The 14,268-nt window shown below is 42.0% G+C and overlaps 1 protein-coding gene across 1 annotated transcript in view; it reads right to left on the reverse strand.

Annotated features, from left to right (window-relative positions):
* The window catches only part of PDE11A (phosphodiesterase 11A), a 381,245-nt gene extending 368,956 nt beyond the window's left edge, over window positions 1-12,289 (reverse strand). Inside the window, exon 1 of the mRNA XM_041722472.1 lies at window positions 11,387-12,289. Coding sequence (XP_041578406.1) covers window positions 11,387-12,289 — 903 coding nt within the window. The remainder of the gene's footprint in view (window positions 1-11,386) is intronic.
* Window positions 12,290-14,268: the final 1,979 nt, after the last annotated feature.

The raw sequence follows: 14,268 nt of genomic DNA on the forward strand, positions 1-14,268 counted from the left end.
AGATTCCTTGGACCCGAGCTGTGCTTATCACCCTCTTCTCCAGAGATTCTGTGCTTCTTGGCCTGCTTGGCCAATGCTTGGCACATTCACTGTCACTCTCTTCCTTGCTTCTCTGTATGCTAATCTCTGGGCTATAATAAAAAGGGGATGCTATGGCTACCCTGGACTTTCAAAGCCAGTGCTCAGAGAAGAGGAAGTGAGGGAAGAATCTGACCCCAGTCTCACAGAAGACAGAAAAAGGAACCAGCCTTAACAGATGCAAGAAGCATATATCCTATCATTTAGTGGTTCTCTAGAAGCAAAAAGAAGCATCTACGTAAGAAACGTATATACTCTATAAAGGTGGCCATTAGAGATGGGATTACAGCTTCATCTTTCCAGAGGAACTTATGCAGAACAACCTAGACTGGTTTCCTTAGCAACCCTTAGATAATCTTTCCCACAATGTCCCAAGCCTACAGTTCTTAATTCCATTACAGCTGTTATTAAAACTTTAAATATGTAATCATGCACATTAAGTTGCCAAATACTCATAAAACCTATTAGGTTATTAAACTGTATACAGCCATTTAAATGAAAAAGGAATAACACCTAATTTCCTTAAATTGAAAAAAGTAAAGGTTAAGACATTCTGACAATTTGATAAATATCAGTAGCTTAAGTATAAGGATAATGCACAGCAAAACACTAACAACATATCCAAACAGAAAAACATAAAATAAAGAAAGCCTATCTTCTGTTTGGTGAATAGTCAATACATTTAAAATAAATTTGTGTCATAGATTCCACCTAGCCTAATAAATTATTAGAGCTTGATTACAAGCACCATGATTTAGTGTTCATTTAGCCTTTAACGTTGGCTGCCACAATTTATTTAGTTTACAAGTACTAGATCCAAATACTGTCATTTAAAAAAACCTTTTAAGGGGGTATCTGGGTGTCTCAGGTGGTTAGGTGTCTGCCTTCAACTCAGGTCATGATCTGCAGGTCCTGGGATCAAGCCCCATGTTGGGCTCCCCACTACGTGGGGAATCTACTTCTCCCTCTGCCTTTCCCCCTGCTCGTGCTCGCTCTCTCCCAAATAAATCTTTTTTAAAAATTTAAAAAAAATTTTTTAATCTTTAGGATTTCAAGAATAAAAGTACAAATGGTCAATCTGGAGACTTTATGGCAGACTTTATAGCACAGAAACCCAATGCATACTTTTGAGATTACATGTTATACTAGAAAAATAGTCATATTCATCAGTTGTAAAAAAAATTAACATAACTACACTTGTCAAATGCACAATATGTATTATGGCCAGTAAATACTGACAGTATAAAATTCATTTAAAGCATTTGGTTACTTTACAGTTTAAAGTAATCATTACCTATGTATAAGGCATCGTATATGTATGGTACTATCCTAAAGTGTGCCTGAGACTAGTTTTAATCCAGTATGGTAAGAAACACAGACATGGAAATGATTGTCTTGAAGGAGGAAGGTTATACTCACAGATCCTTAAAACACAGGAGGCATGGCACATCATGCAGGGCCACATGGGTAAGGACCAGAGTCAGCCCTTACTAGGGTTCTCTTAGGAAGAAATGGCAGAGGCAGGTAGAGTCCCTGAGTCAGTCTATTATCATACAGTTTGAATAATTTCAGGAGGCTCTGGACTATAAGAGTGGTCTGAGACTTGGCCCTGGGGTGACATAAACAGGGGGATTCTGGCTTGGTGTGTGAGTTTGATAAAGCAGATTGTTGGGGATGTGCACTCTTTGGGTTGGTTGGTTTGTATATCACAGGTGCAATTGCAGGGGAGTCATTCACTATCTCTAGGAATTAGCTACCCTTGAGAGGGTCAGTCTTTGCAGGATCAGGGCCCCAAGAACCATAACATCAAGAATATGGAAAATAAGAAAATTTGGTCAATACAGGTACTACCACATTTAAAATCAAAGTTCTCGTTTCATGCACAAGGACCTTTCCAGGGCCAGGCCCTATGAATAAAGCTTGCTTGACTGTGCATTTAAAAACATGAATAAGGTCTTACATTGCTTACTTTATCCTTTTGAATATTCTTTCTCATTATCTCATTAGAATCTAATATTGGATTTAATAAATACGTCCTTACAAAATACCGTGGGATAGACATGTCTGGAAATACTATCCCTTTATTACAGCTGAAAACTCTAAGGCAGAACTGGGATTGACCTCAAGATTCCTATCTCTAAGTCTAGAGCATGCTCTATACCATGCTGATGGCTTTTACCATTTAACGAGATTAGTAATTGACGAATTCAATTCTCAAACAAATAGGCTTATTAATCAGGTTGTTTAGGGAAAAGGTTCCATTAACTAGACCAAAGTCATCTCTTCCCTGTTAGGTGTGATTGGCCCAGGCTGCCTCCTATGGAGTTTCTTCAGGGAAATAGCATATTGGGAATAAACAAAATTACTTGGACAGAACAAGATAGCCAAACACCAATGAGGCATTTCTGAACTCATTTTCAACAGATTTCAATCACTATTTTCTATACACTGATGAAATTCAGTGTTCAAAGATGGATATTTCCACCTGACCTGGTCTCTGCACACACTTACATTCGTGGTGAGTAAACTATTAAATATCCTCATGACTCTGGATAGCCCCCCTTTGGTTCTCCAGATGCTCCTGTCACCATTCACTATTCTGTTCTGTGCCAGAAGGCTGACTCCTATGAATCACTGTGCCAGGGAAGACTCTCTTTGCCATCCTGGTTTCAACTCACCCTGGGGTTCAAACACGGAGTGACATTGGGTAGCTGCACCCACCTCTTCAGATGTAGGGATGGAGGTTCACTTCTATATAACAAGGGTAGTTGTATTGTTTACTATTGGATACTTTGTCATTTCAGCTGGAAGGAGGGATGGAGAAGTGGTATAGCAACCAGCCCAGTTTATTAATGATAATAACTATAGGGAATACAAGGGAAAGAGATAGCTCTTGATTGGACATGCTCTCTGGACATCTAATAACTACATCTTGGAATGAGTAGTTTGCAAATTCAACCATCTCAGAAGTTGAATTTTTGAGACCTTCTGAGAGTATGTGAAACATAAGAAATGTAATCGATAAACTTGAAAGTGCAATGTTCATGAAAAATAAATAATTACAAGGTTGATAAATATAACCTCTCATGTCTGAAAAGACTTTCAGAGAAAAGTTCTAACATCCGTAAGACCTTATCCTTGAAGGAATGTCTTATCTTTAAGAAGTTGTACTGCATGAATGGGGTAATCACAGAAAACTAGAAAATTCAGTTAGCCAGAATAGTCATACTCCATCCTATGCTTTGGCCAAGAAGATGGCAGTGGGCTGCTGCTAGTTTAGTATTTGGCTAGCAGCAGTCTACTTTCTCCATGGTTTCCACATGGAATAAAGTAAAAATAAAAATAAAAATAAAAATGAAGGGGGTGAGGAGATAGGAACCCCGCAATTATATGAAGATTTGATTAATGCAGATTCAAGCAATTCAGATAATTGACCAGTTATCTGGGCTTCGTAAGCCCTATTTAAAAAAAAAAATCTACAAAATCAAGTTTAAAGAGTAAGAGATGTGCTCAGGGGATGAATTTCCTGGCTTAGCTATCTATATGGCCTGCACAGGCTGAACTTTGTGCTTGGAGGTGGTTGAAATGACCACATAAAGGGTGTATCCATGTAACTACTTAGTTGAACAGATTTACATTAATCCATATATGAAGTACTGCAGAATGTGAAATGAAGAAGTCATGATCCTAATCTTGGGGAATTCATGGTCAAGAATTAGTATCCAAATAGTTATGATACTATAAAAATAGAAAGCATTACAGAAGATCAAAGAGGGAGAAATCCTATCCAGTTTGGGTGGGATGGGGCAGGGAATAGCAAGAACTTCATGAAGTGGGGCTTTGAGAGGTGAGAGGATTTAAACTGGCAGAGAAAAGAAGACAAAGGGACAGATGTGAGTGTGCATACCATAGTTAGTGGTCAGTAGAGGACACACTGAGGATGGTGGACATGGAGGCTCTGCAGTCCAAAGGTCTTACTCAACCCTTCCAAGCCTCAGTTTCTCCTTCTGTAAAATGGTGGTAATAGCTGCCTATGGGAATTGTAGAGAGGATTAAGAGAGACAATGCTTGCTAATAAGCTAATGCCTGGCTCATAATTAGTGCTCCATAAATATAGTTATTGTTAATCCACAGTGGAGCTTCAGTTTCCCTTCTATCATCATATTTTAATTCTTAAAAAACTGACACCCTTAAAAAGCTCTCAAAGCTTCCTCATTTTATCATTTAGATAAAAAAGATTTCTTGAGCAGCCTGGGTGGCTCAGTGGTTTAGTGCCGTCTTCAGCCCAGGGTGTGATCTTGGAGACCTGGGATCAAGTCCCGTCAGGCTCCCTACATGGAGCCTGCCTCTCCCTCTGCCTGTGTCTCTGCCTCTCTCTCTCTCTCTCTCTCTCTCTCTCTCTCTCTGTCTCTTATGAATGAATAAATAAAATCTTTTAAAAAAAAGATTTCTTGTACTAAATTTGCAACAGCCCAAAGCTATATGTTATGATAGGAAACAGAATTTATTATTAATATATAAAAACCACTATTCAATCATTGAAACCAACCAATTAATAAGAAACCATTGGAATTATAAAAAATACACTTTTTTTAATACTAGGAAACTTTCTTTACTATTTTAATCCCCAAAATAAATAAAAATAAATTTAGCCTGAATGGCTATCAATGGCCAGGAACCAACGTTTCTCCTAAAATATTAGAAACCCAACTCACCCTTTCATGACTAAACGGCTTCTTTTTTGATTCAAATTCCACTTTCCAAAAGAATGTGGTTATATTGCAAAACACCACCCTTAAAATAAGTAACTGAAGTAGTAAGTAGTGGATGTCAAGATCTTGTTGACTTTTCTGTAAAACAACTCAAAGCTATTTCAGAGGAAAGCTTCATATGACTTTTCAACACTATATTAAACATGAAACACTAACTTCCAAATTAAGGCCAGTGTTGTAAATAAACAGGTGACCCAAACCTTAGGAACCAAAATAAATTGGTCAGATTAGTAAACATTTAGCTTATGGGTTGGGAAAAAATTAAGTTAACCTTAAATTACCTCCCCATGATTCTGTAGGAACTGTACTTCTCTGTAATCTATCCTCATGTACAAAGCAGCAAATGCAATTTGTCACTGTGTTTATCATGATCATGTGTCTGTCAGGAAGAGGGGCTGAAACAGCAAATGTTTCCTGCTTCAAGCACAAAACCAATTCTGGTTCTGGGCTAGTGAACATGTTTGTGGGCTTAGGGAATTTTTAAAACATTATGTGCAAGGCTGAAACAAGAACGCATGTAACTCCGTTTAAAACTAGTGTTGAGGTGGGATCAACATCTGCCTTTTAAGCAAATCTCAGCAACTCAATTACAGGACTAGAGACCCATGTTTGTCAGTACCGGCTCATTAGGGAAGGAAGCATAGTCCTCACTGAATTTTCTAGGTATATGAAATTAATCCTTTCTGAAGTCAAACATCTTTAAATCTAGTTATTTCAATGGAGATTATTCTAAAATGAAATTGAATGAAAGCAAATTATAAAATATTATTTATATTTGTACTTAATACATATAATAAATGTTAGTATAATAGAATGCATTCTTAAACACAACTTTGTGTATAATTTGTGTTTGCTTGTTTTCCGTCTCTTCAAAGATAAGCAATCATCTCTCTCTTCTTATATTAGGAGAAGGCAAAGCAAGATTTGACAGAGAAAATATGGAGAAAGAGTAGTCCTGGCAGAAAAGATGAAAAGCACAGAAACAGAAAAGCACAATCCAGGCATTGAAAATGGCACATAATTTAATTAGGATGGAGCTGAGGCCATGTGAAAGGAAGCAGTAGACACTAGCTGAAATAAAATTGAACTTCTCCACCTAACACCCAGAATGACTCAGACTCAGGTCCAGCTTCACAGACACGTGACTGGTGCCGTTGCATAGGGGCCTCCTGCTTGAGGTTTAATGCTGTGCTGTGTGAAACTCTTAATTTTATCTTTGAATTTGTGCCAAGTGAAGTCCAATGGAACAATGGCATATGACCCCAAAGTTTGAAGCCTTGGCTCACACTCAGTCTTCGCTCCCAGTGCCTTCCCAGAACAAGTTCTTGATTATTTACCCATGCTCCACGGTATCCTGGGCCTCCCTTGGCCTCCAATCTCATCACTCTTCCCTCAAGACTGGGGGCTACAACCACGTCACCTCGGTTGAGTGAGAAGCCCACACCCCCAAGAGGCCCACACCCCTACCTATATACCATTGGCCTCTGCTCCTGCTTGGGATCTGGGTAGGAGTGTGGGGAGGGTCAGGTGCATGACCATGCCATCACAGAGAGGAGCAAGGCTGTGATCATCCTTACCCAGAACTGGCAGCATTATGACCAGTTAGGCAGGGAACTCAATGAGGGCTTCCTGCCTACCCGAAATCCAGGGACAGAGCTGCTCAGGATGGAGGTTGAAATCACTAGGGGATTACATGGCTGCTGGGGGTTGAGGTTGGCACAGTCTTAGGAAGAGATTAACTTCACCGCCAACCAGGCTCCTGTTTTACCATTGTGCACCACACTCCACAAATTATGTAGCTGGCTCTATGTAGAATCTGTATTCACCCAGCTTATTTTCCTGTTATTGATAACAACATCACTCTTCTCCATATCACCCAGAGTATTATGAACTTCCCTTCCTCCTAGCCCAAATCCAAACCTGCAGAACATCTTCCATTAGTCCCCTGCTGCCCATTCCCACTGTTCTTTAGTTCAGTTCTTCATCATGGCTCCACTAGACCATCGTAATGGACTACTAGTTATTTCCACGGCTTTGAGCCTCCCCCTGTACAATCCATTCAGCTACTGCACCAGGGTACCCAAAACACCATTATGATCCTACTAAAATGTTCTTAAGGGCTCCCTGTAACTGTTAGTCATTGGCTAACTGACTGTTAGTAAAATCTAAATTCTTTAGTCAAGGATTCAAGGTTCTTTCTTCTTTTACCCTCATCTTACTTTTGCATATTCATTCTATAGCATGGGCAATACCTTGGCCGATTAAACCACTCACTGTGCCCTATACACATTTTGTGATTGCTCATTACTGTGCCTCTGCTGAAGCCATTTTGCTACACCTGGATTATGACCCTGAAACCCTGCAATCGTCTCCAACAGTGAAATCTAATCCTTTTTTCAGCTTGAATGGCACCTCCTCCATGAAGTCTTCCATCATGAGGCCAGTTATAATAGGACTCCATTCCTCTCTGAGACTAATCATTTAGTTTGCAACATTTATTAAGTATAGCACTTGGTATGTACTTGTTTGCGTATAGTATATGCCCCTCCAATATAAGTGTTTGGAGGGCAAAAAGCACATCCTCTCAGCTTTGTATATACCCACAGTCCCCCTACCCAGACCTTAGGTATAATGGGCGCTCAGTGTATGCTTGTTGAACTAATGAATAAATGAATCTGTAGTGTAAACAGATCAGGTTTTCTGAAAGCCTGGCACACCTGTAATCCTTCTGTGTCATCTCCTTTCCTCCTCCCAGTTCACCTAACAAAACATCCTGGCTGCTTTTCAGACCCAAAGCCCATCTAACACCTGTATCATCATTATCAACACTAACAAAAATGTCATCTCACACTTTTTATTAATGTTTAAAGTGCTATATTCTGAATGCTTAGAATAATCTCAAAGAGAACACCTGTTACTTGAGTGCTCTTACTTTCAACCTCTTGAGGGCAATTTTTTTCATTACTATATTAAAGTGGGCTGTTTAATAACTTATAACTGTCAAGGAAAAAAGGTAAATTGCAGTCACTGTGATCCATACTGGCTACCTAAAATGAATTTTTTTCCACTTGCAATTTTTTTTCTTCTGATTCTAAGTCTGTTTTTTTGGACAAATTGAGGAAAGTATGAAAAATGATGAAATAAACTAAGGTTTTTTTTTTTGCTATCAAGACTTTTATTCAACTTTAGTATTTCATTAAATAGTCTACCCCTGACTCCAGAATGTCATGGTTATTATCATAGTTTCATAAGTATCTTTAAGGCCTTTCTCTCACCCATATCCTGAACCCAAGAGGACCATCAGCCTAATTTTCAAGTGATTAAAATTTGAAACTCTGTATGATCAAAATTTCATTTCCTGAAGAAGAAAAAAAAAAATGACAGTTGAATCTGAGCAAGAAACACCTTAAAAACATAGTAGGCAATGAAGGATCAGAGAGGATGGTTATATTTTTACAAAGAAACTTCAGAATGTTTATATATGATCAGAATTACAACGACACTGATAAAAGAACATATATTTGAAAGGTTGTCAGTTTTCATTAAGAGAAACCTATAAGAGTCAGAAAACGGAAAGCATGGGGGAAAATGCTAGAATTTAGGAAGAATGCAACATTAGTATAACTCTGTAAAAAGTTTCTATTGAATAAGTTCCTAAAAGCATAAGACTTTTGATTGGATAAGATAGGGTCAAGTGTTACCAATCACATTTAGAGGAATCTGAAGTAAAGGGTAGAAGGGTAGATATTTCTGTCTTCCTTGAATGTAAAGACAATTCTAACATAATTTAAGGGTGGAACATGGCTCAGGTAAAGAGCAGGTTGGTCAAAATGTGCTGAGTCCACCCCTCAGTCCCAGATAAGGAGAAAAGCAATTGAAAATGAGGTAAGGATAAAACAATTCTAGCAGACTAATCATCATCATATCATCACAAATTGTTACCATTTCCTGAGCAGCTGCAATGTGGCAGGTACTGTTTTAGGGGCTGTAATGCAATCTTCATTTTATTTTCCAAACAATTATCTTATCTTTGCCATGTAGATGTTATTATTCCCATATTGCAGATGAGGAAATTGAGACTCACAGATTAAGAAATTCTCCCAAGGTCACACTAATGATGACTGCGTATTATGGTGTATCATAATAAAGAAAAAAAAAACAGTTTTTTTTTGAAGAAGAGTAGCATCAAAAAAATGCAGAAACATAGAAATATAGTTAAAAACATAAAAATATATAGTAGAAGCCAGTGATGAAAGAAAAGAGAAACTTTCTGACCAGGTCGAAATGAAGACAAGACATGACCCAAACAGATCTCAAACTCTCAGCCTATACTACACCGTCCCGCACGTGCCTCATGCCAGTCCTCCCAAAAACCTCGTCTTCTTAAAGCCCTTAACGCCACCCTGGGGACTCTCCTTTCAAATTGTCAGCTTCCAAATATCAAAGGCAACTTTGCTTTACACTCTGTCTTCAGAGTACTAGTACGGCCCAGAAGAAATACCAGCTGCTGCAAACCCGAAAATCTGTAACTCTGATAACACCTCTAGCCACAGTTCCAGGCAGCAGGAAGACAAGTCAACTGCTGAGAAAGCTGGGAATTCTACTCTGGGAGAAAAGATGGTTATGTGGACAATACAAGCTGGGAGTCAAAAGAGGAGAGCAAGAAATAAAGGCTGTAGAAATGAGAGAATATCAACTGGGGAAGAACAAGAAAAGTGAAGGCAATGAAGAGAATAGATTGCAATTCTGGGCTTTAACAAGTGCCATCCAACTAGGAAGGGAATTTATTTATTTATTTATTTATTTATTTATTTATTTATTTATTTATTTCCCAAGTACACAATAAGAATATGGAAGTAATGGAAAAGACTTTGTGATTGTTCAACTTTTGAAAGAATCTTCAACATACCAATTTTTATTTTATTTATTTATTTATTTATTTATTTATTTATTTTATAAAGAGCTCCTACAATTTTTTTTTTTTTAATGATAGTCACAGAGAGAGAGAGAGAGAGGCAGAGACACAGGCAGAGGGAGAAGCAGGCTCCATGCACCGGGAGCCCGATGTGGGATTCGATCCCGGGTCTCCAGGATCGTGCCCTGGGCCAAAGGCAGGCTCTAAACCGCTGCGCCACCCAGGGATCCCCAACATACCAATTTTTTAAATGTTTCCATTTCTTCCTATGGCTTTCCAAGATCGTAGAGAAAAAGACACTTATGAAAATTCATTCATTGGTTGCTTGACCTAAAACTATCAGTCCTCAAGGAGAATATAATGAATAATGCACCTCAATAATAATCAATAACAAAAGTTTAATGAAATGGTATTTTGACAGGCATCCCTATGAAATTGTTATACTGACAGGCACCTTACAAAAATCTGAAACTAAATTTTCTACGTAAATTGTCAACTTACAGCTGAAATACAGAAAATTTTACCCTCAGTGTCCTTCCCACCACTTTTGCTATTCTGATCAACAGCAACCAAACTCAGAGAAACAGGTAGTTCTATTAGATACTGGAAGAAGTGCTCATCAAATGACCATGAAACTTTCATTATCAAGGATAAGTACTTTCAATTCTTATGAACCCTAAAGAAGTCTCATAGAAAACACATCCAGTTTCATCATGTTCAGTGAATAGATACTGAAGAAATTAGAACTGACTGGCTTTCGGATCTGGCATCTAATAGCAAGTTCAAATCGCCGTGAAAATGAAAGGCTTAGAAAAATACCAGAAAACAGCAAGTTGGGTTTCCTTGTCCACTTGAAACTAGCATGTTTACCCTGCTGATTGCCTTTGGATTTGCTAAAAAAAATTATCAATTTTTATTTGTTTGTTTCACAAAAAAACCTACTTGCTCAGTCCTGTCAAAAGCTGACTGAAGATAATGCTACACTCAAACCTTAAGATAAATAATCCCTCTACTTGTCCAACCTTTCTAAATTCAATAACAGAAACAATTAGAAAGGCACAAATGGGTCAGAGGCCCTTTGCTCCTCTGATTTTTCTCTGTTCTTCTTCTTCCCTACCTTGAAATGTATGCAATTTTAAACTAAAGAGATGTGAAAGTAGTTTGGTACTTTGTTTCCTGTCCAACTTTGAATGAGAATGAAATTTATTACAGTCCCAAAATACATCAGAGACACCAACATCCCATTTTCTTCAGACTGACACTAGTATTCTGGAGCTTTTTTTTTTTTTCTTTTTTTGAGCACCTCACAAATGCATTCTGAAACCATACACTGATATTCTTAAAGACAAGGAATCTTGACAGAGAAATGTGATATTATTGAGTGCAAAATGTAGTCTTTGTGATATATGAACTGTTCACAAGCCACTGTGTGTTAGGAAAAGACCATTATATCAAAGATGGTGTATAACACTCTCACTGGTCTAAACTTGGAAAGAATTTAAGTAGCAAGATTAGTATTGTAAAGAATCCAAATTAATGTGTTCCTGGATGCCAAAGGGGAACAGAAGGCTTAGGTTACAGGCCAGCAGGGCTCTGGAAGGGGGGCAATGCAAAGTCCTACCTGGTAGGCATCAGGAATGTTGACCGTTTCTCCATGCTCCCCGACATAGCCAATGATGCCTTTGCCCCAGGGGACCTGCACCTCGTTTGAGTTCTCTGTGCTGCTGCAGGGCAGCAGTGGGGTTCCTGCGTGCACATCAAAGAATTTGGAGACCAAGCTCTTCTTGCCAGCAGCTGCCCCTTCCACCAGGAAGAGAGAGCAGCGGTCAGCATCCACCATGAGGCAGACAAAGATGAGGATCTTGTAGCTCAGGCTGGTAAGGTCAAGGTCATTGGAGATATCTTTGACCAGTTCCAGGAAGAACTGACGCTCATTGTGCTTTTTGAGGTGGCACTTGTAGTCCATGGCCGTAGGGGGGTACTGAGGCAGATTCACCCTCGATTCCAGCAGGGCACTGAGAATGTGGGCCGTGGTGGGGGGCAGGGAGCTGGCCTTCCGGAGAAGCGCCCTCCGCCGCACACTGCTCAGGGGCTCCTGGGCCCGGGAGGTCACCTGCTCATCGTAGGTCCTGTTCACGTGGATAGCCTTGGAGCGAGCAAAACTCTTCCTTAGCTCCTTCTGAGAAGCTCTCCGCTGCAGGCTCCCATCGGCCCGGCTGCCACTGGCCCAGCTGGGGCTCAGGGGGACCCCGCCACCGTCCCCGCCACCCGGAGCAGGCTGGCTGTTGGCAGAGCCGGTTGGTCCAGTGCCACCGCCGTGCGCCCCGCTGCGGGTACCGGTACCGGTACCGGTACCGGCCACCGCGGGCCTTGGGCCTACAGCCCCCTGACGCCCACTGTGCCTCTGCAGCCACTTCTCCACCGTCTCCTGCTTCCCCTTCCGCATCAGGTAGTCTTCGAACAACTCTGGGTGTCTGTCCAGGAAAGTTTCCACCTCCCCAAAGTCCAGGTGGGGGGCTGTCATGGTCCCAGACAGCTTTCAGGGCCACCCTACTCTCGGACCAGCTGCGCCCTGCCCCTGCCCCAGCCCTCTAGCTGGCCCTGCACATGCCCTCCCCGCAGCTCTCCCAGCTCGGCGCGGCTCTGCGGGCCGGGAGACTCGCTGCGAGGCCGGGAGGGGGTGGCCGGGGCCGCGCCCGCGTCCTGCCGCTCCCGCTCCCGCTCCCGCTCCCCTCCCGCTCCGCGCAGGTGCGCCCACTGAGCTGCGGCGGCGCCCCGAGCCCGCGCTCTTCCCGCCGCCGCCGCCGCCGCCGCCCGGCGAGGGGACCGCCGAGACTCCGGGAGGTGGGGCGGGACACGCCCCGACAGGCTCGGAGCCCGCGGGAGGAGGGCGCGGCGGCGGGAGGCGCGGGCGCCGGGCCAGCCCGAGTCCGCCGCCCGGGGGGCCAGGCGGTCCCTGGAAGAGTCTCCGGGCCGCGCGATCGGCGCCTGGGAACGCGGCCGACTCCCGATTGAACACGATTAAAGGGGTGAAACGCACCTTCCCCCTCCTCCCTCCCTTACCTCCCCAGCCCTCCCAATTCCCCGCCCCTTAATCCTCCAGCGTTTCCAGGAGGCCCCAGGGGAGCCCAAGTCCGAGGAAGTGTTGGTGCCTTGCGGGGGATCAGACCTCGAAGTCGACTCCGAGGAAATGAGGATGCTCAGAGACAGGGAGGATTATGTTCTGGGATGTGACTGTGGATTGTCGGTTCCTAGGATTCCTGGGACTGCCGGCGAAGAAGACTGCCCAGCTCCTGTGGGCGTTCAGTAAATATTAATGGAACTGGATTTCCCCGAAATTAGCAAATGAATTTTCCCATCTAGTTTATGACTTTAACCAAATGCATGGGCCTGGGGGAGTGGGGAAAGGTGGTACCTGGAGGGGGTGGAGGGGTTAAAACACGGTTCCTTGGATTAGGGTGACCTTGCCTAGCAGGAGCAAATAGCAGGGTGGATTTAAGGGCCTCGGGGGGCTTCCTTCCAAGCCACTCCTGTAAATTGGGTGGTTTCTCTTCTTTTCATGAATGACTTCCCATCTCTTCCTTCTTTCTCCACTATGTCTGGCAAGGCCACCAATGCTTCCCCTCCTACCAACATCCTAGGTCTTATGGGTAAGGATTTTTCCTCTGTGGGAAGCTTTTCTTTCTCCAGACTTAGGGATGTTCCAGATCTGGCTTGTTTCAGCTAGTTAGACTGAGGAGAACATCAAGTTTCCCTTGAGCCTTTTCCAAACCTAGTGGTTAAATGTAGGTGATTTTCCAGGAAAGAACAGCAGACTGATAACCCTTTCTTGATGCTCAAGGGTCTCCTTTTGTGAGAAGCAAAAGCAGACTGGGAACTATCCAGTACCTTGGGACAGCAGGACAATCTAGACATGCTCTTACAGAATGCCAGCAGTGGTGGTAATAGAAAAGAGCTAGAGAGGAAGCAAGCAGTGAATTTTACAGTGCTTCCACATGGCAGGCCACACAGCTGACTTGCACAGTAAATGAAGATTACTGCCAGATGGCCTCAGAGCTGAGCACACAGGTGTATCAAGTACTTGCTATGTACTGATCTTTTTTTTTTTTTTTAAGTAGCCTCCACACCCAACATGGGATTGAATTCAAAACCCTGAGATCAGCATCCTCTACCTACTGAGCCAGCCAGGCACCCCAGCACTGATCATTTTATGTTTTTTTTTTAAAGATTTTATTTATTTATTTGCGACAGGGGGAGGGGCAAGAAGAGCTGGAGAGAATCTCAAACAGATTCTGTGCTGGAGACAGACTCGGGGCTGGATCTCAAGATCCTGAGATCATGACTTGAGCTGAATTCAAGAGTTGGACACCTTAACCAAGCACCCCAGCATTGATCACTTTAAATTAAGATATTAGTTTATCCTCACAACAGACTTATAAGTTAGGGAGTCTTTTCCCATTTGAAAGATAGAGAAACACTGAGAAGTTGAGTATCATACCCATG

The sequence above is a fragment of the Vulpes lagopus genome, chromosome 11, assembly GCF_018345385.1.
Source record: "Vulpes lagopus strain Blue_001 chromosome 11, ASM1834538v1, whole genome shotgun sequence".
NCBI classification, from domain to species: Eukaryota; Metazoa; Chordata; class Mammalia; order Carnivora; family Canidae; genus Vulpes; species Vulpes lagopus.